The sequence below is a fragment of the Astatotilapia calliptera genome, chromosome 13 (assembly GCF_964374335.1).
Source record: "Astatotilapia calliptera chromosome 13, fAstCal68.1, whole genome shotgun sequence".
In the NCBI taxonomy this organism is placed as follows: domain Eukaryota; kingdom Metazoa; phylum Chordata; class Actinopteri; order Cichliformes; family Cichlidae; genus Astatotilapia; species Astatotilapia calliptera.
This window is the reverse complement of record NC_137434.1, coordinates 30,737,309-30,760,216: the sequence shown is the minus strand read 5'-3', so window position 1 is coordinate 30,760,216 and position 22,908 is coordinate 30,737,309. Positions and strand designations below refer to the sequence as shown.

The 22,908-nt window shown below is 40.7% G+C and overlaps 1 protein-coding gene and 2 long non-coding RNA genes across 3 annotated transcripts; 2 read left to right on the top strand and 1 right to left on the bottom strand.

Annotated features, from left to right (window-relative positions):
• Nucleotides 1-4,556: 4,556 nt before the first annotated feature.
• LOC145419781 (uncharacterized) lies at nt 4,557-6,249 on the top strand. Its single transcript, XR_013901120.1, has 2 exons — nt 4,557-5,344; nt 5,698-6,249. It is a non-coding gene; the product is annotated as an uncharacterized LOC145419781 (long non-coding RNA).
• A 2,544-nt stretch (nt 6,250-8,793) lies between these two features.
• ankrd1a (ankyrin repeat domain 1a (cardiac muscle)) lies at nt 8,794-16,098 on the top strand. The gene is made up of 9 exons (XM_026190978.2): nt 8,794-8,950; nt 10,918-11,103; nt 11,881-12,009; nt 12,409-12,516; nt 12,632-12,730; nt 12,834-12,932; nt 13,156-13,254; nt 13,672-13,770; nt 14,469-16,098. The coding sequence occupies exons 1-9, from the start codon at nt 8,924-8,926 to the stop codon at nt 14,559-14,561; spliced, it is 939 nt and encodes a 312-aa protein (XP_026046763.1). The 5' UTR covers nt 8,794-8,923; the 3' UTR covers nt 14,562-16,098.
• Nucleotides 15,351-19,102, bottom strand: LOC113035426 (uncharacterized). Its single transcript, XR_003274344.2, has 3 exons — nt 18,367-19,102; nt 17,019-17,206; nt 15,351-16,905 (listed from the first exon to the last, which is right to left on the bottom strand). It is a non-coding gene; the product is annotated as an uncharacterized LOC113035426 (long non-coding RNA).
• Nucleotides 19,103-22,908: the final 3,806 nt, after the last annotated feature.

Here is a 22,908-nt window from a genome sequence, read left to right as displayed (position 1 = left end):
AGAACTCTTCTTCTTAGATTACAAAAGACAGTAAAAACTAAAAAAATTGAGTATTTAGAATAGTTTGAAATCAGATTGGAATCAGAATTTTTCTCTTACTGTAATTACTTACATAATATATATATATATGTTGACGTAATTATTGGAAATTTTAACTGTAGCATATATCACTGTAAAAGTATTCCTATATAATCAATTGCTGGGTTTAACTATGCTCAGAGGTTTTTGTTTAGTTGAGCTCATTAACTGTTAAATGTGTGTGGCTGGGGTGTGGTCTCTGTCCTGCTGCAGGTCCCAATCACAGCAGCAAATCTCCAACAAAACGTCCGAAAAAGAAAACTATCAAGGTGCTGCAGTGGTCCAGTTAAAGTCCAGACCTGAACCTGACTGAGACACTGTGGTGCATAAGGGACACAGTTTCACATGACTGTACAAACACATGGTTGCCATTGTTGCCAAGCAGTCACCTGTGGACATGTCTTTTCCTGCATAGGCTAAAAATACAGTGCTAATTGAACCTTTGAGGCCAGATAGCTAATATGCCCGTCAGCTGCTGCACACTGGACAGCTACAAAAACAAACACCTGTAGATCTAACAGTACACATTCACAGGACAGGAAGAGTTTTGTACCCTCAACAATTTTCTTGTAAGTAAATGAAGTAAAGTAAAAACTACTAAGAATAAACTGGAAACTCCTTTAATGCGAACTCTTTCCTTTGTCTCATCTCATCATTGTTAGTCTTCACTGTGGTCCAGCTTCTCTCTGTTTTTCTGTGAGGCTGCAGCTTCTCCGTGTCCTCTCGACCCGATGATGAACATGTTAATAAGTGTGAATCATGAACTGAAACAGTTTACGCCCCTCACTGCGGACCTCTCAGTTTTTCTCAACGTCTCCAAGCACAGCCAATGAGATAATGTTGCTGGGCAACTAATAAGTTATTTTCCAGTAAACTACATTTTGGACGATGCTGCCTAGCAACAAACTTTATTTCCATAAGTAATTTCCTGGAGGGAACACCTGAACCAGTATGTCGAGGAGCATCGGTGCTGTGGGTGGACGAGCTCTCGCTGCAGCTTCACACTGTTATGAGTCTTCAAGATCACAGACTGTAAATAAAAAATGAACATAGCTTCCAGGTCACTCTTAAATCCAGATTTAAGAGTGAATGGCTTCACTCTTAAATCTGGATTCTTCCTGATGGCCTGCAGCACAGAAATGCCCGGTTGTGCAGAAAACCATGAAAAGTAAAAAACATGGTAGTTTGATGCTGGATGTTCTTCGTCACATGACCCCAAAGGGAATTTGTGTCTCTGGCTGAAAATAAATGAGCCATTAGATTCAAATCTAACTGAATAAAAAATTATGTTTATTGTGTAGTTTGTGGTCTCTCGAGAGTTGAAAATGAGAGCAGGGCTTAGGCCTGCTTCATGACCAGTTGCTACTATATGAGCCACCAAAACACTAAGATAGCGATGGAAGCAAATCCTCTGCTTTAGGCCTCAGGTGGCCAGTCCACATCAACAGTCATCTCTTTATCTTTTTAAGGCTCTTTGGAGGGTGAGAGGAGAGAGAAGAAATAACAGAGGGACATACATACAGTTCAGCAACCATGAATCACAAACAGGACAGAACAGAGACAGGAATGAATAGCATGCAAATATGGTGTATAAATGCATGTGGAGGGAAACATGGGGAGTGGAGAAGAAGCACTCAGTGTGTCATGGAAAGTCCCCCAGCAGCTCAAGCCTGTAATAGTAAAATTATGATTATAATGTGCTCAGTATTTTAAATACTACAGCTGAAGTTGATCTGTTCCTGAGCACCATCGACAGGTTGGAATGATTAAGTAGTCCTGCCTTTGTGATGCCAGCGAAGACACCCGCAAAGCTGAGGTTGGAGCGGTCAGCACACACTGGACACAACATCACAGAGAGGAAGGAAGGAAGAGGAAGTGACTCCAGCCTTCAGCAACAACTAAGTGTTGAATCATTTGCAGAAATACCCAAACTTATATCTGAAATCACACAAATTACTTCATCCCTGTCAGAGTTACGGCTCCGTCAGGCTGACGGAGGACGGTTGGGGGCTGCGCAGGCTGCAGCCACTTGTCAGAAGGCCAACAGTGCTGTGAATTACAACCGGACGGTTCGTCTCTCTGACTGAAGGATTATCTTCATACGATGACACACTCGTAAACAGTGCCGAGGAGCGGCCATCCATCTCACAGATGCAGCGCCCGCCCCCCCTCGAATGAGGATACCGGGTGAGATGAGGATTTACGTGGCTAATAATAAACTAGATATATTTCCAGAGAAGGAATTCTGCACAGGGTCTATTTATAATTACTGAATCCTATGATGTATCCCCCTGGGGTTCAACGCTCAGACTGCCGGCACGGGAACTGACACATACAGTATACAGACCTGTGATCTTCACACTCTCCTTTAGACTGCTGACATATAAATAAATAACATACATACAGACATATATAGGAGGAGGATATAAAATGGGTGTTTAGAAGAGGGAGTGGCAGTTTAAATAGGCACGAGGGGCTTTATTTTGGTGGGCTGCACCTTTTTTCAGTCAACATCAGCGTTGGTGTTGAAGCGGTGAGATACTCCTGTTCGCGATCGAGCCATGGAGCTGTCAGCAAGGCTGTCACAGACTTCATCACAGAACAGAAATAACTGAGTGAGACGTTGTTGCTCACGCCTGTTCACAGCTTCTGGTCAGAGCTGCTGCTTCCAGAAAAGGATCCTCAGGAAATCCATCCGATGGCTGCGATTCTGTGTTGGTATCAAACACAAATAAAAGTCAGTTCACAGATATGACACAGAACTTTGTGCGTCTATTTAGACAGAAGAGTTGAGCTTGAATTGCAAACTTTCAGCTTTATTTCAAGGGTTTCACAAAAGTGTTGTATTAACTGTTTTTATACACGGTTCCATATTTTAGAGGCAGAAAACTAATCGGACAAATGCACACAACTGTACATATAAAGACTTGTCATGGTCTGTGCTGCGGCAGGCAGGATGTAGGACCCAAAAGCAAAGGAATGAAACAAGGGAGGCAGCTTTATTTAAAACAACACAGAGCAGTGATGCAATGACACAACAAAGGACAGAGGAAAACACCGGGCTTACATACACCAGGGAGTAAGGAGGGAATGGGAAACACAGCTGTGACTAATCACACATAACGAGACGGAAAGGAAGCAAAACTGAAAACATTAACAAAGGACGTGAGACTAAGTAAAACAGGAAACATAAGACGGGCACGAGACGCGGATTTGACAAGGAGACACGGCTGACAGGGCGAACGGAGACAAGAGCCACTAACTGAGACAGGAACACGGCGGCTCAAAAAGGTGAAACACGGGAAGACACAGAAACCTAAGGACAAAAACTATCGCACAAACCCATAAAGAGGATCAAGACCCTGAATAACAACAAATCAAAGAATATTCATTCAAAACCTGAAACACAAATATTGTGTCGCAGATCCAGTACCGTGACAAGACTTTTGACTCTTGGGTGAAAAATAACCATTTGCCATCAGTGAAGCGTTGCATCCACGGACATCAGTGCGAGTGCTGTCTCTACCAACCTTTATTACCTTCAGCTGCTGCTTTTTTGTGGAAATACTGAACCCAGAGAGGTGATAGTCATCTTTAAAGAGCTATAAGTCTGCATCTGGAGGAGGGATGAGTGGTGGAGGTATAAGAGCCATTTGTTAGTGTGCTTGTCTTAGTTTTTACTTTGGATTTTTTTGCTTGATTAGTTTTGAGCCCACCCTTTACTCCCCACTAAGATCAAACTACACATTTGTGGTTCAGCAGCAAACCTTGCTTGTCGATGACCCTAAAGCACGGGGGAACTCCTCACCAGAGGAGGTGCACGCAGACATACAGGAAAACAAGGAGCACAGGAGGGAAAGAAGCTGCAAAGACTCCCACACTGAGCCCAAAACATAAGAGTGTACACAGATAACAGAGACCACGACTTGCTTAAGTTCGTTGTGTCTGAAACTCGGGCTGTCACGAGTCGAAAAACGTAGATACTTAGACAACTCTGACTGAAAGTGAACTAAGCAAGTCGCAGAGTCTCAGCTGATTAAACCAGCCTGCTCTTTAATCAGGAACGAGCTCTTTGACCAACATAAACACTGTGCTACAACACAACATGTGGATACAAAATTCCCAGCTGAACATTATCCAGTTAACAGGATACCTCAGCTGTGAAGCTTTTAGTGTGTTTAGTAACTGCTTATACAGCATTGATCCGCAAGCTCTTCATTGGACTCCTGCTTTCCTTCAGCCTCTCCTTCATGCAGTTCTCTCTGTAATCTGTAGGCGGTGCAGTAACTGTGAAGGTCTCCATTCAAAAAGATTTCCCCCTTTTGCCATCTATTTCAGTCACAAGGTCAGTTTTAGAAATAGCCCACAGCTAGGTTTTGCACTTTCAGAGGAACTGAGGGGTCGGAACAGCACAGAGCAAATATGAGTGACAGCCCAGTTTGATGGGAAGGGTCAAAAAAGAGCCAGAAGAAAGTCAGTGATTATTTAAGTTTGTATTTGTCTTTGTAATTTTTAGATTATGCACTTTATGGTATACATTACGAATATTGTACTTCATAATATTATACTACATATTGCATATCTCTATTTCCTCGTAATCAAAAATAAGGGACACACAGCCACCTCCAAATAGAAATCCTTCAGTACTTGAGACCCCCTCTGAAAACACTTATACCTGCCTGTTTTAATAGTTGAAACACCAAATATACCTTAAACTAACATCCTAAACACTTCCAGTCATCTTACAACAGGTCTGTCTTGAAGGTCTTGAGATATTTCACAGCCATGTCTGCTGATGCCTGTTCCTCAGCAAAGATACACACTCTTTTAAATCATAAAAAATGTCTGTAATCATGAAAATAAAATCGAAGTAACTTGCAAATATATTCGATATGCTTCATAAAAATCCACAAATAGATGAAATTTCATGACAGCTAATGCTTTGTTTCACGAATCTTTGCACAGAAGTGTAGGTTAAACCAGAGTCCAGAGTTTGGAGTTAACAACCAAAATCCACAGAGTGCATGTTCATGACTGATCGGTGCGACAACTCTGATTTATTTGGCAGTCAGAATCTTGAAGCCTCAGCATTTATCATTCATCAAAGAATTTAAATTTATTTATTTTTCTTATTTTCACTTCCCATAATTCACCTGGCTGTCTGTGACCCAGCAGTGTGGCTCGCCCCACAGTTTGAGAACCAGTAACATATGAGTGACTGAGGTACCCGAGGTCATCACAGTGCATCGCTGTAAACAACGTGACGGTAATTTCATTTATTCTTCAAGTTGTTTCCCAACATCAAAGAACGTCTGTGTCTAAACATTAGGATACTGCATATAAGCTTTAAACGAGCAATTTATTAAGTGTCACATACTGAGCGGTCTTTGCCTCTGCGAATGATCTTTCATTTTACTCTCCTGTTCCTCTTCTTACATCTTTCTCCATCTCTGAGTCGAGTTTTCACACATAACATGAACTTTTTCTTTTTTCCTTAGAATTACAGCGTCTCATAGCTCTTCAGTTTGCAGACACACTGTGTGCTTGCTGATCTTTGCTCAGCTGTTTGAAATGACCACTTTAATCAAAGTTACTTGATTTATGCTCTTTCCCATTTAGGAGCACCAGCTTGATGACTGTGCTTCAGATCTGTGAGGTGAACTGACATCTGCGCCATAACTGCATCAGAGAGGGGAAACAGGAGGATGTAAACGGGACTGTAGAATGACATCATTTCTAATGTGTTAGACAAATTTCTTCATGCAGAAAAATTAACATCCATCTGTCCTTCCTGTTCTGCTGATCCAATTCAGCATCCCAGCTGCCGTAGGGCGAGTGGCGGGGACAGGTACACCCTGGACAGGTGTCCAGTCTGTCAGGACTGACGCAGACACCCACTCTCACTCGTGTTCACACCTGGTCAATTTACAGTTATCAATTAAGCAAACCCCACTAAGGGTAGTTGGTGGGAGAAATTAACATGCTTTGTATTATTATGTTGGTAAACACTATCAGCTTTAATTATTCAGATCATTCTGGGCCACTCCATCCCTGGCCTAAGCTTTTCATTCAAAGCAGCTACACCTGTAACTGTGTGACATCAGGATGGATTCATTAAAAAAAGTATCGCCTACAGTATTCTTTTATTTTGGTTATTTTGAACAGGGACAGTGTTCATGAATAAACACTGCTGGAGCAGAGTTAACCAGAGGCTAATGTTCAGCCACAGTCATGGCCAGAGCTTAAAAACAACCTAAAAAGAAAACAGCTTCTAACATCAGCATCATAACGGAAAATAAAAGGTAAAGAAATTAATTAATATTCTTTGATTTAATGTTTTTCATGTTCTCCTTGTGTTCTATGCTTAGTTTGTAGTCTCTAGTTTTCCGTCACTGTGCCTTCCCTTCATGTTCACCTTGTCAGTCATGTCTCTGCGTCTTTGTGAAAGCTTCATGTTTCCTGTTTTATTTTGACAGTTCCTTTTCCTATGTTCAGTGCAATCAGTTTTGCTTCCTCCCCATCTCGTTATTAGTCCCAGGTGTGCATGACTCCTGTTTCCAATTCCCTCGTTATTCCCTTGTGTATTTGATCCCTGTGTATTCCTGTCTGTTGTTGAGTTGTACTCCCTCATTGCTGTGGGTTGTCTCTGTGGCGCCTGAAAACATCTAGCTCTGTGTCTTCTAGTTTCCGTCACAGCAAATAAAACTGCCTTTTCCAGTTCAAGCTTTTTGTTTGAGTCCTAATCCTGCCTGCCAGCCGTAACAAGACAATTGATGTGTTTAAGAACATTTTCAAAACAAAGTCAGTAATTCTTCTGTAAAATTTAGCAACGAACAAAGTAACAAAGCCTTTTATCAAGTTCAGTTATATAAAGACTGTAATGGTTGACAATTTAGTGACACAATAATTAGTATGAGAAAAAAAAATCATGAAATACATGATTGCATAACAGACATATTATTCTATATGCATTTAAAGTTATGAAGAACAATTTTAACTAACAACAGTGTAGATGTTAAGATGGTAGAATAGTGGGCACTTTATTATTCTTAATAGACTCAACAGCAGTTTGAGTTTAAATAAAAGCAGGTGAGCACCACATCATTTAATATTTAATTGTTACTCGGCTTCTTCTTCAGAAATTTAAATGTCAGCACTGAAATGAAATCCTTTAGACAAGCTGTCGATGGTTTCAGTAACTTTTACTTTTGGGTTTCTTGTTTCATGCGTTACTTCTCATGACGTCTTCATTTTCTGGCTTCTGATTGGTGGACTGTGATCTCATGCAGCATGCAGTCAGATGAGGTGTCATCACTGCCATAGCATGTACTGTACGTCGCTCTGTGCAATATGTGTACTTTGCAAGTTGACCTCATTTACCAGCAAGTCAAAGAACACCTGATATGATGTTACCCGTCGCCGACTGTCAGTCAATCTGTTGACCTTTGACTTTGATGCCTGATTGGCTGAGCTACAGTGAGAAGATGATTGAAAGTGTGACTATTTATTCCCCATCCACAGTGAACCTGTCTCCTCGCGGTGATGTCACTGCATTTCTATGACCACAGGCCCAGCCAGATACTGTCAAAGATCATCTGTGGTCGAGAGGATGAATCACTCAGCATTTAACTTTTTATACTAACAGACAAACAGAACAATACATTTTAAACCTTTATATACCTGTTTTATTAGCCCTGCAGAGGTTAAAGGACATTAAAGGTTTACATTTTAGAAAGTTTCAGCTCACACGTTTTGGTCACTTGAAAGATAAAGTTGAAGGAAATAGTAAAATTTATACCTTGTATTTTGGCACAAAATAGCAAAAGTTTATACAACTTTCAGAGGATCATGAGGCAGTTTTAATATGTCTGTGTGCTGCGATCAGACTCACCTGCAGAACAGGAAACATATCAGTCTGTATCAGCAGGAAGGACACAGAGACTCAGTCAGAGGATAAGGTCACAATATCTGTTTTAAAAAGGAGGAGACGAAGGCGAGGTCAAGATCAAAAGTACCAAAGAGCAGACAGCAGGTCAAAGGCCAAACATGCAAAGAGCTTGTATTTATTCCCAGACTGCCTGACGCTGCTGTTTCCTCAAAGCATCCAAGAGAGTTTGGGCTCTTTGGCATTTGTTCCATGATACACCGGGTTACTGCCACAGTGAGACGCATGGATTCTCACCGTAGTGAGGTAACACTGCGCAGAGACTCATTCCAGCCTGAACTTCAACTTTTTAGGAGCTAATTATGTTAATGAGGGCTCATCTGCTAAACACAAAGGCAGGACGTGAAGTTGCTGAAAAGAATGTAGATGTATGAAGACAAATCAGGGATAACTGATAGAAAACAAGGAAAGATTCAAGCAAAGAGCAGGAGGGGGTGATAAAGACTTTGCACTTTCAAGATTTCAGAGTCTTATATCTTTATGTTTACAAGAATGCATGTGACTGGTTCAAGCAATTTTCAGAACACTCAGCATCAGCATTTGGTGCAGAGTAACTCCTCAAAGCTCATCTCCATCTTTGCTCGGTGACACAGACGTGCCAGGATCAGCCCAAAGTGGGCAGCACTCGGGGTGGGACGGGTTGAGTATGGATATGAGGGTGGAGGAGGGGAGGGGGGCAGCGCTGATAACTCTGAGAATGCCACATGAGCACATGAGGACAGTGATGTAATCTGAGCTCAGTGACGGACCGGCAGTTTAGCAAAGCTATATAAGAGGCCGAGGCTCCAGCTGCAGGCAAAGAGACAGAAAGACGGACATACTGAGCATCAGACCAGAGGATCTGTGGACTAAAATCCACCTCCAGGTACCCACGGCACAGTGAAACCATCAAGGAGAAGAATGGGACTGCTCAGTGTTGAAGAACTGGTAAGATGTGCTGATGTGTGCAACTGTAACAGAGAGAAGCAGTGCGAGGAAAGAAGAACAGGCAAGAAACTTCATTTGAAAATGAGAAATCAAATAGACTTTTGTTCCTTATTGTCACATTTCTTTAATTAATTCCTAAATATTATTTAAATTAAACCATTTTTGTATGGAATGGAACCAAAAAGAAGTGATTTTGAATGCACAAAAGTAAAGAGTATAAATATCTGTTGTTGTGTGCAGCAAGAGTTAAAAACAAGAAGCCAGTCAACCTGAAGCAAAATACTAGAACCTGGACCGCGGTTGTAGCATCTTTAATTTCCCATGTAAGGCTCTTAGATTGTGATTTTGCACAATGCAAGGGCCTCGATTTGGTTTTGGCGTTGCCCCGTTTCTTTTTTCTTTTTTTGCTTCTTCATAACAAAAGGAGAAATATACTTGCCTACATATGCTATTCTACCTGCTTTTAAACCGTTTAAAATTACAATTCATAGTTTTACATGTGAAATATATAATGTTAAATTACTATTAAACAAATGACTGACTAAGTATTTTAGGCTTTAGTTTACTTCAGTCATATTCCATATAAATCAGGTATCATACAAAAATAGCTTCAAATACAGTCGTGACAATAAAAGAATATGACTTTCAGGACTCAACAAAGTTTACTCAGCTACATTCTCGCCTAAAAATATGTTAAAAGTTAGCATAGTCTGTAACGTTATTATGACGGACACATTATATGAGTGAACTTGACTTTAAGTGAGTTACAGGTTTCTTTGAAAAATACTTTCTTACATCCAGGTTCTTCCTCTTTGCTGCCGTCCTCCTCTCCTCCTTGCAGCGCAGGGTTGCCGCTGCTAAAACTAAACAGAGCTCCCTGAAAGGCACAGCCAATCACATTGGCCATATTTGTCACATGACGGAGGACTCCAGTAGAGAACGTGATTTAACTCTTTCTGCACCGCTGCACCAAATTATTGGCGGGGACATGTCCCTTCCGTCCATGCCACATCTACGCCCTTGGCACAATGTAAATACAAGCTGTATTAAAACATGGCCGTCAGATTCACTTTATTTGTAGTCAAGATTGAGATCAGTAAAAAAAATGCTTGTAACAAAGAAAGTACAAGTAAATATTCATTTTTAATTCAGTTACAAACCAGATGATGAAGCAGCTAAAATGTCTTAAAACGTATTTTCAACAATGAATCTGAAACGTCTCTAATTGCACGTGTATTGGAGGTTTCCTTCACATCTGTGACAGCATATCACCATTAACAGTTATTGAAGTATATATAAAAACAAAGAAGACATGAATGCGATTTTCTCAATTCTGTGCTCTGCACTTGTTTGACTAAAGCAGTTTAAAATGTGATGAATTGTCTCTGCACACAACCTGACTGCCTTTAACTCCAAATGCAGGATTTAACTTTTAAATCCATTAAATTCACTCAGTATACTTTCCAAGATGAAAGCACACTGGAGGTAAAAGTGGTTTAATGATGAGGTACCAGAGAGGTTAGCTCAGTCTCAGCCGTGTTTGTTGCTGTGCATTAGACTTGAACATCCCTTTGTTTCCTTCAGCAGTCATTGTTAGAGTGATGCATGGACTACAAGCTGTGTAAATGACTACATGAGTGATTTGAATGGAACAGTTGTGGCTCATTAAAGAGCTGAGTGAGCGTGTGTTAATGCGTTGACACTGTGGTGTGTTTACATTCCTCTGTTTGCAGCAGGCCTTAGCTGTGCTGAGGGGTGCATGCGTTTGACTCTGCAGCAGCAAAGCCAAAGCTCAGTGCATCAGTCTGTGCTTCACACTGCAAATCTATTCATCAGGAAGGTTTTCTTGGTGTTTTTCTGCAAAAGGCACCATTCAGACTTTGGCCTTTCAGCTGTTGGATATATAACAGTTATCAAAATACCACAAAACCACCTCACGACGTCTCCGCCTCTCCTTCTTCCTGCAGGTGACCGGTAAGAGGTCAGAGGGCATAGAGGCAGATGACTTTCAGGGGGGCGTGTACGAGGCGGCCGTCAATCAAGAGAAGCGGGATGATCTCAGATCCCACGGGGAGCTGGGGGTCGGCAGGCGTCTGTCGGAGGAGAGTGACAGCGGCAGCGAACAGGAGGAAGTCAGCGTGGCAGCTCTCAATGTAAGAGCAGCAGCTACAGTGCAATGACAGGTTACACTGAGAAGTATTATTTTACTGACAGCTGTACATGAACATGTCAATATGATTATGTTACACCAGCTGTGACTCTGCAGGTGCAATCACCACCTGCAGCAGCAATGATAGTTACAGGAAAGTCTCATTACTTAAAATAAAATAGGAGTGACAATAATGCATCAAATACAATGAGTACATCACAATATTCAAGTGTTATCAGATACATGTGTGGATAACCAGCGTGAGAATGAATACAATTCTTTTTTGTGCTAATTCAATAAAATGTGACATTATTTAAACTTGATATTTTTAAACAGAAGAACTTACTCATCTCTAGGTAAAAACTACTTAAATATGTCAGTTTTAGAGTTGTGTATCATGTGTAATACGTACTTTTAGTCGTATTTGGGGTTATAGTAATGGTGACAAATTTCAGTTTAAATTCAGGCGTTTCCTTTTTGCCACAGCAGAGAGAATTACAGGTTCAGGATTATGTAATAAGTTAGAGTGACGTCACTTAAATCTGGTAAATGATCTCATCCAAGCACAGAGGTGAAGGAATTTTGAAGCCATCTAACTGGTTTTCTCCTCATCTGTGCTGCCACCTGGAGGCATTCAGGAGTATGACAACTTATAACTGCTCATGTTGGCATTTGATTATCATTCAGTGAATAAACAGACCAGTAGAAGTTGAATAATAAATGAAGTCTGTGGTTTTTACTGTTGCGTGCTGACGGCCTCTGTCTTATTTCCACCTGTCAGACGGATAGGAGCGGCAGACTGAAGCTGGAGACGGTGGACGACCTGTTCAACATCCTGCAGCTGAGGAAGAAACGGAGAGAGAGGAAGAGCCCGGTCCTGAAGAAAGATGAGCCAGAGCCTGAGACTGTGGTAAGGTTTTTGACTTTCATGAATTCCCAAATTTTGATTTAATTTAATATTATTAATTTGCATTTGACCAGAAATACTTTAAACCTTGATGACAAGAAAGGGTGCAGTGTAAATAAAATCTATCATTGCATAAATGTGTGCTGATGCTGAATGACGTGAACCAAAGGTCAACTCTTTTATGTATAGAAGTTAACATTGATAAAGCTTCTAAAGTATTACCATGGGCTCCAGGTCACCAATGATATGAGGTATAAAACAGATTTTATTGGACAATAAGTCGATGCATGAAAGTCTGCAATAGAGCTGCAACAGCAGCAGCTTCTCTTGCCGCATGCTCCGAGGCGTACCTTTCTTTTTTCTCTGTTTCTTAATTAAAGTCTCTCTGCACACATTTTCCAGCCGGAGACAGTAGACGAGGAGCTGTTCCTCACAGCAGTCATGGAGAACAAACTGGCTGTGGTGGAGAAGTACCTGTCTGACGGAGGAAGCCCCGATGCAAGCGACAATGTGAGTGTGGCACAGCGATGTCTGCCTGCAGCACGTCAAAATCTCAAAAATTAGCATGTTGAAGTCATGTACAGTAATTACACTTATGAAGCTTATTTTTCTGTATAACGTCCAGTTCCAGAGAACAGCTCTGCACAAAGCCTCTTTCAAAGGACACGTGGAGGTCATGCAAAGACTTCTGGAGGCCGGAGCGGCTATGGAGAAAAAAGACAAGGTGAGCATTTTAAATATGTCACACCTTCTCTTTTACCCCCTTTATTAGTGATGTTTCCTCCACACACACACAGAATTGTTCTAACACGTGTGTGTGTTTTCAGCTGGAGGCCACAGCGGTCCACTGGGCCTGCAGGGGAGGCAGCCTGCCGGCCTTGCAGCTCCTCCTGGATCGAGGAGCCAAGTTCACCTCCAGAGACAAGGTTGGTGGAGGACTTGCGAGGAAGGGTTACTCGAGGTCACAACAGCTGCAGCCGGTTCTTTATTTTGAAAATTACTTTGGCTCCATCTAGTGGTGTGAGCAGCACTCGCCCAGATACTTTCATAAAATACTCTACTTTAGTATTTTCATGACATTTGATTTTCAGAATTTCTTCGTGCATGAACATAAACTCCTCTTCTTCTCCTCCTCATCCTCTTCCTCAGCTGCACAGCACTCCTCTGCACGTGGCTGTGAGGACAGGACACTGCGATTGTGCCGAGCACCTCATTCACTGTGGAGCAGACCTGAACGCCAAAGACAGAGTAAGCACGAAAGTACAAGCAACAGGACTTCAGCAAACAGAGGGTGATGTCACAGCGGCTTCATCCATCCTTTATATACAGTCTATGAAATAATAAAGCCAATTCAGCTTCAGGCACTCCTGCAGAGTGTTATATGGGTAACTCATTGTAAAAGAATTTGTGTTTGTTTGGAGCTGGATGTTTAGCGTTGCATTTTTCTAAAACGTAGAGTTTTAGTTTGTTTCTCGGCTGCTGGATTCTTGTTCCTTGTGGTCTATTTCACCCTGAATTTGGGGCACATTAATAAGTTAAGCACTCGTGTCCTGACACCAGCGATCCATAATTACACAAACCAAAAGATGATGATCGTGATAAATGATAAAAATAGGTGTTCAGTTTATTCTCTGCTGAAATGTGGGTTTTCCTCCTCGGCTGTAGGACGGAGACACACCCATGCACGATGCTGTGAGAATAAACCGATTCAAAATGATCAAGCTGTTGATGATGTACGGGGCCAGTCTCAACACAAAGAACTCTGTAAGTACACAACGCCTCCTCCAGAGAGCCAACTGGGTTTTTGAAACTACACACAATATGTCGTACTCCATGTGTTGTCACACCTGTATTGTTTACACTGATTTGAAAAGCGTAACACAAGCCTTGCATGTGACGTTTTCTACCATTAGGATCACACAGTCACAAGAAGGGACCTAATTTTGTACGCAGGGATATTCAGAGGTGTGATTCTGTTCTGGCATCTTCGTGCTCTTTAATCTGCCTCAAAGCCGGAGGCACCGAGAGCAGCAGTGAGAGTCTGGCCCCTTTAAGAACAGCCATCAGTGACTTTAAATCAGACACAACCTGAAGGAAAGAACTGGGTTGCATTTGAGCAACAGCTTACCTACCTCCCTGCATTCCTTATGAGTTTCAGCAGCTGGAGGGCATATCAGCCGAGTCATTAGCTGGGGTACGCTGACTGATTTCCTGGTTTGGGTCCCACCTGAACTAATGCTTCATATCAAGCCCCTCAAAACTTCACTCAAAAAGCTTTGTGTCTTTGTGCATAGTTAAAGTAGACTGATGTCGACAAAACCTCTGCTTTTCTTAAAAAAATATTATGTTGAATAATCTGTTTGTTTAGTGAGAACATGTGCTGTCTCTGCGTTCATCCTGTCTGCAGGGCCAGTACCAGAAAAGGAACATTCAAAGTTTCTTTGTTTCTTTTTCCCTTGCAGGACGGGAAAACTCCAATGGAGACATTGTATTCATGGCAGAATGGAGCCAAGAGCCTCCTGTGCAACTTCAGCGAGGAGAAGCTGGATCAGTAAAAGCCAAGAGAGTTCAGTAAAAACAGGAAGTCAAACTGAAAATCAGCCACAGGATCTCCTGGCCACACTAAGGTCCGCCAAGTGCACACTGCAGTTTATCCCGAGAAGCTTTCCAGAGTGTGGATGCTGTTTTTTCCTACTCACAGATATCGTGTTCCTCAGGAAATGGGCTGATGGACGTTATATGGATGTCATCCTAGTTCAGCGACTTTTCTTTGACCTGCTGAGGTTTTTTTTCCTCTTGTAATATTAATGTATCATATGTACGGTCACCATGGAGACCAGAGTGAAGGAGACAATGTGAATTCTAATCAGGATGATGTCATTATTAGCGCTGATAGATTCACTGATCGCCAAATATTGCTGGACAATGTCTCGGATGACAGTACGTGCTTTCTCCTTAAAGCTGAGTTAAAGTCAGCGAGAAGGTGAATTATTTATTAATGACAATTCAGTATCAGGTTCATTAGCTTCGATTGTTTGATTCGATACGTTTAACAACTGAGTGACTGAGTTATGTTGCAGTTGGTTTGTTGATTTTAACGGTCAGAGTAACTAATTATATGTTGTGAGTCTATTAGGAAGCAACAAATATAACTTGACTGTTTTAGTTTTTGCAAATGTGCTTGTAGTTCAGCTGGATGAGCTGTGTGCAGATTTAAGGTGAAGCGTGCACCGTGTAAAAACACTGCAGCTCAGTGAGCATCATCGTTTCTACGATGATGTGTGTCTCACAGGTTCTTTGGTCTTATGTGTTTGCAGATGAGAGATAAGGCAGGATAAAGTGAGCTTTGGTCAGGTTGATGAAGAGCTCTCCACTTACATTTGATTTCTGTTGAATTCGGACGTCTTTATGTGGTTTTAAAACGTGGATGTGGCCACTGTGCAGTGTCCAGCGGTTTGTGAATGACCACTTCAAACTCCCAGCTAAAGTTTTGGCCTTGCACACTTTGGGTTTTTGAAAGCACTAAAGCGTATCCTTCTTTGTTTAATATACTTTAAACGGGACCATAGTTTCCAAAATGAACGTCGTGTTGTATTCCCTCGAACTGAAGCCAGAAACTCATCGCTGAGGTAATAAATCAACTGACTTCTATACACAGCCAAGGAATCGCCACCTACTGGCCATTAAAATACAGTTTAAGGGACACTGACATACGTTTAGCTCATTTTATGTTCGTATTTTTCCCCTTTTCTTTTTTAATAAAAAGTTCTGTTTGGGGTTTAAAAAAGGTAATGTTTTAGACTTTGGTCCCTTTTCTGATTTCAGTTGGTTTCTTCTATTTCTTAAAAAATATACAACTGTGAGAGAGAAGCAGTCACTGTTGGTTAAGAGGAAGTTTTTACGTTTGTGTTTAAAGATGAAATTAACTTTTTTTTCTCTGTTGTTTGATGTAATGAATAAAAGACTGATTTTTAATGTAATTTGCTGTTTATTGAAGGATGCAGTAAATATAACCTGTGCATTACTTTAACAGGCTGCATGTCTGTACAGGTGTATGTGTATAAAAATAACTGTTTACATTTGAAAAGAAAATGTATTTATTTTTTTTCTTCCCATTTTTCCCATTTTGAGGCTATTATGGGGTTTTATTGGTGATTTCAGAAACAATTATACATTTTTAATGACAACATCATTACTCAAAAAAACAATGCTTCCCATTACTTTCGATTTGACACATCAGCTGAGAGGAGAGAGCTGAATCCACCGTGAGGCGTTCATTGCACCAACATTTGTAAACGGTTTTGTTTGCATACCAATTTTCTTTCTTTTCCTGCATTTCCAAAATATTTTGCTTCTCCTTCTCTCTGCCTAAATCAAGCCACCTGTCCTACAGTCAGTCACACTGTCGATGGGGTGCTGACATCCTTAATGCAGCAGCACAAAGATGCCACCAGCTTGTCAGTGAACCAGTCACACATGAAAACAAAAAGAATCAAGTCCGCAAAAGGACTGAGCAGAAATAAGGCCATAATAACATCTGTGGTATGTGTTATAATGTATTGAATGTGATCTAACATGTAAGATCTGATGTGAAAAATCAAAACGATCATTGGAGAGATCATCACGAAGTAGTTAAGGAACAGTAGAACTACTGCTCCCACAATTCTTCGTTTTTCCTTAACAGGCACTGAGGTGGCAGCAGGCAGACACTTGAGGGTCCCTGCTAAGCAGAGGATGTACAGTGGAGCAAGGAGTATGGCCAGAATACAAACAATAAATAGTTTTTCTGCAGCAACGGAGATGGTAATAATGCAAATGACCCAGATCACAGCGCAAGCCAGCATAGAAATCATAGTTTGTCTGATGCTGTCCAACTGTCTGAAGACGATGATAAAAGATCTGCAACACAATACAAAGAGATAATATCATTATTAGAGTACAGAAGTTCATATATCTGGCCATAAGGATGTTTCACTGAGTAATAGAATGGAAGTACAAACAAAGACACGTACCCTTCTAGAGAAATGCATATTTTGAAGCCAAGATTAGCCATCATACTGAAGGCATAACAAGAAACGGAGGAGGAGTTGTACTGAAATTGGTTTGAGTTTGCCACCAAAGCGATCATTGTGAACAGCTGGAGGAGAGTGGTGATGAGGAGGTTTGTGTAGTAGATGACAGGAACCTGCCCGCGTTTTATCTGCAGGAAGTATGAAAGTCACATTAAAGCAGTAATAAGCATGACACATCGTCTCAAGATCTCTACAAGAAATCATGATGTGATGATGTGCTCGGTTCAGTTCAGTCTCTCTACAGTTACAGTGTTCACTTTCAGGGAAATACATGAGTATGACCAGTAATGTGTAGGACACACAAACAGCTTTGGGATTGCATCAGGACGGTTAACTGGTGTGATCGGGCAAATCAAAGCTGCAGTGCTATCCTGCTTTGGTGACCACTTGTGAATAAGGAGAAGCTAAAAGTGATTTTATTTCGGTTACCTGCAGACTGCAACAAGAAATTACCTTTTATAAGTTGCTAAACACTAAAAACAGAGAGGTGCAGGACTGTGCAAAACGTTTGAGCCACACATGATATATTTGGTTTCCAAGGAACCAGACTTTGACAATTTTTTTACAGGCTCTGCCTCCCATTTGACTTTTAAATGGCCGCCCACAAGAAAGCCTGCAGGCTGAGAGCAGATGTTAAACAAATATGCAGGACTGCTTTATTTCATTTGCACAACATCTCTAAAATTAGAAATATCCTGTTGGCTTCCTGTTAAATCCAGAATTCAAAATCCTGCTCCTCACATACAAGGTCTTAAATAATCAGGCCCCATCTTATCTTAATGACCTTGTAGTACCATATCACCCTATTAGAGCGCTTCGCTCTCGCTCTGCAGGCCTACTTGTTGTTCCTAGAGTATTTAAAAGTAGAATGGGAGACAGAGCCTTCAGTTTTCAGGCCCCTCTTCTGTGGAACCAGCTTCCAGTTTGGATTCAGGAGACAGACACTATCTCTACTTTTAAGATCAGGCTTCAAACTTTCCTTTTTGCTAAAGCATATAGTTAGGGCTGGACCAGGTGACCCTGAATCCTCCCTTAGTTAGGTGTAAGCTGCTGGGGGATTCCCATGATCAATTTCACCTTACAAATTCAAAGTGCTTTGAGGTGACTGCTATTGTGATTTCGGCTCTCTCTCTCTCTCTCTCTCACACACACACACACACACACACACACAAAGAAATGTTTTATGCCTAAAAGCTGCATGGTGTGATCGACGAACTAACTGCATTTCTACAGGCTGTCAAGCAAACGGACAGACGACAAACAGACAGTAATGTTATTTTTTACTTACAGCACAACATGAAAGCACGAGGAGAAGAATAGTCACAGGAAGGCAGACACATGTGTCAACTAGGAACATCACATGAGCATGAGATGCCATCTCTGAGCGACTGTCTTCACGGTGGAGGTAATGCAGAGGTAAAGTCCACACTTTTCTTCAGCAAACAACCTTCAGTGTGGAATAGCCGATCTTTGCTTCTTCAAAAGAGAAAAAGAAAAAGACGCTGAACTGAACAGTTTGTCTTAAATCGTTTTTCATAAAATGATGCTACCACATGCCAAGAGCTTTACCTTTTTTTGTTTGACTATTTCCTGCCAAAGTTTTTTATGTTTCACAGAAAACCACAGAAAGATCCCTTCTCATACCTCCCACATGCATGTTATTATTCTTCTTATTGGGGGCCCATTGGGAGAGAGTTTCCTTACAACTATTCTACTTTCGCTGAACATAATATGCTAATAATATATATGTTTTTTCCTTATGTATTTTTTTCCCATTTTTTAAGTCTGACAAAAAGAAATTGTGGTTTTCTTTAGTGTCGCCTCTGTGCAAATGCACACAGAGTGTGGTTAGTAAGTGCTTCAGTGGAAGGAAGTCAGTGTAAACTGGAAATATTAGTCATTCATCTGGTGAAAAACAGCCCGTACACCCTTTGGCAGATTATGGCCATTTTCTAATGTATGCATTATTCAGTGAGGTCATATCTCATCTTACAAAAAAAACAAACAAAAAACAAAACGCTACTGTGTCCAATATAAGATGTATTATTGTTTTTTGTCTTTTTTGAAATATCACGGTGGGAATAATAGTTTTTATGTGGGTTTTGTTACTGGGTGCACTGCATTTGCAGTAATATATGATAGATATCTACTACTTATTTAATATTGTGATATTCTGGCGTACAGTTATAGCTGACAGTAGAGCAGGGCGATATGACCAAAAATATTTATCACGATATACATTTGAAAATTTGCGATAATGATATAACTGACGATATAATTGACACTAGACAAAATACTTTACAACTCCACAACTTTATTGTGCAAAAAATAAAACATCACTGTATTTTCACTTAAACAAGCAGCTGTTTTTATGTGCATTAAAGTTATATAGGTTAAATAGGACAAACAGATTCAGGGATAGCTTCTTTCCCAGAGCTATCACCGTAGTAAATAAGCACAAAAACAATTGAACCTGCTTAGCTATACCATACCGTCACTGCCATTATATTAATGCTGCTATCCTGTATATATCGTACTTACTATTGTTTGAGTAGGGGAGAGCGGGGTAAGTTGTCACACTCTTCACACTGACTAACTTTTACTGAGCACCATACATCACAACGTAATAAATGTTTCACCAAATGAAAGACGGAAGTCTCGGGCACATATGATGTATTCATTACATTTTCATATCTTATCTCATTACGGAGTTGTAGACTGTTGAATAGAGAATGTGCACTTGTGACAATTTGCCCCATCGGCAGGTAAGTTGTCACACTAGATTATCTTAAAATATGAACACAAATACTTAATTATGATTATTGATTTTAATTGTTAAATTCAAACCAAAACTGGAAATTTGAACAATTATGCCAAGAGAATTTGGAAAAAAACAATTATTTCAATCCAATACACATTTTAATCAAAACATTAAGTAGAAAGAAAACTTTAGTTTGAACTTTAAACTCAAATGTTCTCTGGCTTGCACATAAATCCATCATAACTGAATGGAATGCTGCAAATAACTTGCTTTACTTAACATGTTTATCCTCTGAACAAAACAGATGCCCTATTTCTGATTAATCAGACTCAACTTCATAGTCACAATTCTGGCACACATAAATTGCCTGGCCTGAGGTGCAAGCATCATGGGCCCATTTGTTGCATTTCACGCATTTTACCCAGGTCTCTTTTGGACGACTGTTTGAAAATGGCTCCACACAGACAAGGCAGAAGCACTCTTCATCATCTGATGATGACTCTTGAATTATTTTTCTTCTTTTAGCTGCGTTGTTCTTCATAGGTCCAGATGTTTTCCCCCCTCGCGTCCCTCTCTTTTGAAACAGCTTTTGCTAGATTCAGCCTTATTCTTTTCTTTTTCTAGTTGCTGCTTCACTGGCGTGTCGGTTAGAATTGCTGATTTGCGTCGTTTTCTTCCTTTGCTGGATGGTTTTCGGCGGCCAGCTTTTGGATATGGCTGGATGTCCTCTGGAGTTGGTAGTCCGCTGTCAGTAATTGCAGTGCGGTAATTTATGTCAAAATCCTTTGCTGTACTTGTGATTGATTTGTTCTGCATCTTTACCTGCCTGACTGCCTTTAACATAATGTCAGGTGGTGTTCTGCCACGCTCTGTCTTTCGTTGATAATTTCGAACCATCTTACTTTCTTCCTTCCTTCCTTAATTCCTGCCTCTCCTTCCTTTCTTCAAAAACCTTATTACAAATACAAATGAATTACAATATCACAATTTTTTGGAGCATTTATTTGTACTGGGGCAAGTTGTCACATGTGACGACTTGCCCCAAAGTTAATGAGACAACTTGCCCCAAACTGACATTTATGCTAATTTTGGCTAAATGTCAGGGTTAGCTCAACATAGCACATCAGCTGAAGTATCAAAAGACACGTTAATGTCTCCTCTATTTTGTGTAAAATAATAATCTGTAACATCTATACCTAACAAAGTTGTACTGAAGAAAACTTAAAGTGATTTATTTTTCCTTTTAGGTCAAAAAAATAAAAAAGATGTGCTCACCTCAGATTAGAGCAGTCTTGACCACATGTGAACAGGAGGTTGACTATAGAAGAAGTCACACAAAGTGGCTATTTCATTTTTGAGATAGAGCCTCTAGTGTTGGAGTTATGAACAGTGTGACAACTTACCCGTGTGACAACTTACCCCGCTCTCCCCTACTTACGATTGTTTTTTTTGTACTTTTTATATTTTACATTTATATTTATTATTGAATCTTGCACCAAGGGAGTGGCACTCCAATTTCGTTGTACTCGGTACAATGACAATAAAGGCTATTCTATTCTATTCTATTCTATTCTATATAAAAATTTATCAGTGCAAATGTATATTCTTTGCTGACAGTTTAACCAAAAGGCATTTCCAGTGGAAATTGGCCGACACATCCTCAGCATAACCATGTATAATATCCACAGAACTTAAAAAGAGCGTATACACACACACAATACGGTAATATTATGTTGAAGCACAGCACGTATCACTTCGTGAGGCTCCTGCCTACGACAGCCGTAATGCTCCGACAATCCATCAAGCGGTGCGGCTTCGATGCTTAGCAAAGTCGCACTAAAACATTTGACAGATTTTCGAGCGCCGTGCACATAAAATCGTTTTGAGGTCAGTAAACACAACCAGAGTTCATACATAAGGCACACGGGATTATAAGGGGCACTGTCGACTTTCAGAAAAATCAAAGGATTGATTTTAAGTGCGCCGTATTTTCCAAACAACATGGTAATGACGACGGCCCGCTGCTACCAAAAATAGTGCTTTGTTGTGTATCTGACGGACGAAAGCTAAAGCAGTTCCACACCACTGAAGTTGCAGCATTTTTACAAACCAGTTTAGGTTCATCGTTTCATTCAACGATCTGCTTTCGCCCTTCTCATTCTCAGTCGCCGCCGTGCTTTTTCGGCCATGTGCGTATGAAAACAAAGGCACTGCGCATGCGCGTTTTACCCATATTCTATCGCCATATTTCATTTTCTTATTGTTGCCCAACATTATACCGGTTTTACCGTGAACGGTATGATATGGCCCAGCCCAAGCTGGCATGAGGGCTCCATTTGTGTTTTGTGGAAGGATCGAGGTGTGTAATTAGTCCTAAACAGATTCAGCTGATGTGTATCCGGGACACTGTGCTGTCTCTGATTGGTGAATGGAGGGAAACTTCACTAACGTAAATATAAGAAATTAAAATTCTGCTTTTCACTTTTTGTGCTTTTGATTTCCTTCCACTCCCCAGCTGCCCGTGTTGCGTCCACTATTTAAATTATTCAAACTGTGGTCAAAGCGAGCCACCAGACAGCAACATTAGCCAGAGTAGCAGTCATAGGGTTAGCCTGTGTCAGTTAATGAGATCATGTGTTTCAGCTTAGGGGACACTAACCACAACACTGATGTTTTATTTAGCTTCTTTTAACTGCAAATGACACGCTGCTGTTTTTCAGTGCAGGATGTCAAAACAAAAAAAAATTAACGTTTTTCTCTATTTGTGTGTCGGGTTTTTTGCCACAAGGCAGGAAACAGAAGCACTAAAACAACATCAAATGAGTCATTTCCTAATGCGGCTAATCTTTTCCTTTGGCTGATTAAAATGGAGTTGTTGTTGACCTGCTGTTGGTCATCAGTTCATCTGAGCAGCACTTAATCTTCTCTCAGTATATTACCAAAAATATTAGCTTGTCTGCGTTCACATGCATATGAACTTGAGTGGCATCTCATTTTTAATCCATAGTTTTTGTTATGATGTCGGCCGCCCTGTTGCTTATATAAAAGACTCTCCACAAGGTTTGGGAG

Excerpts from the sequence above, each read along its gene's own strand:
- ankrd1a (XM_026190978.2), top strand. The coding sequence starts at position 8,924 with ATGGGACTGCTCAGTGTTGAAGAACTG. Across the intron at positions 12,010-12,408 it reads AGCCAGAGCCTGAGACTGTG|CCGGAGACAGTAGACGAGGA; the intron begins GTAAGGTTTTTG and ends CACATTTTCCAG. Across the intron at positions 12,731-12,833 it reads CTATGGAGAAAAAAGACAAG|CTGGAGGCCACAGCGGTCCA; the intron begins GTGAGCATTTTA and ends GTGTGTTTTCAG.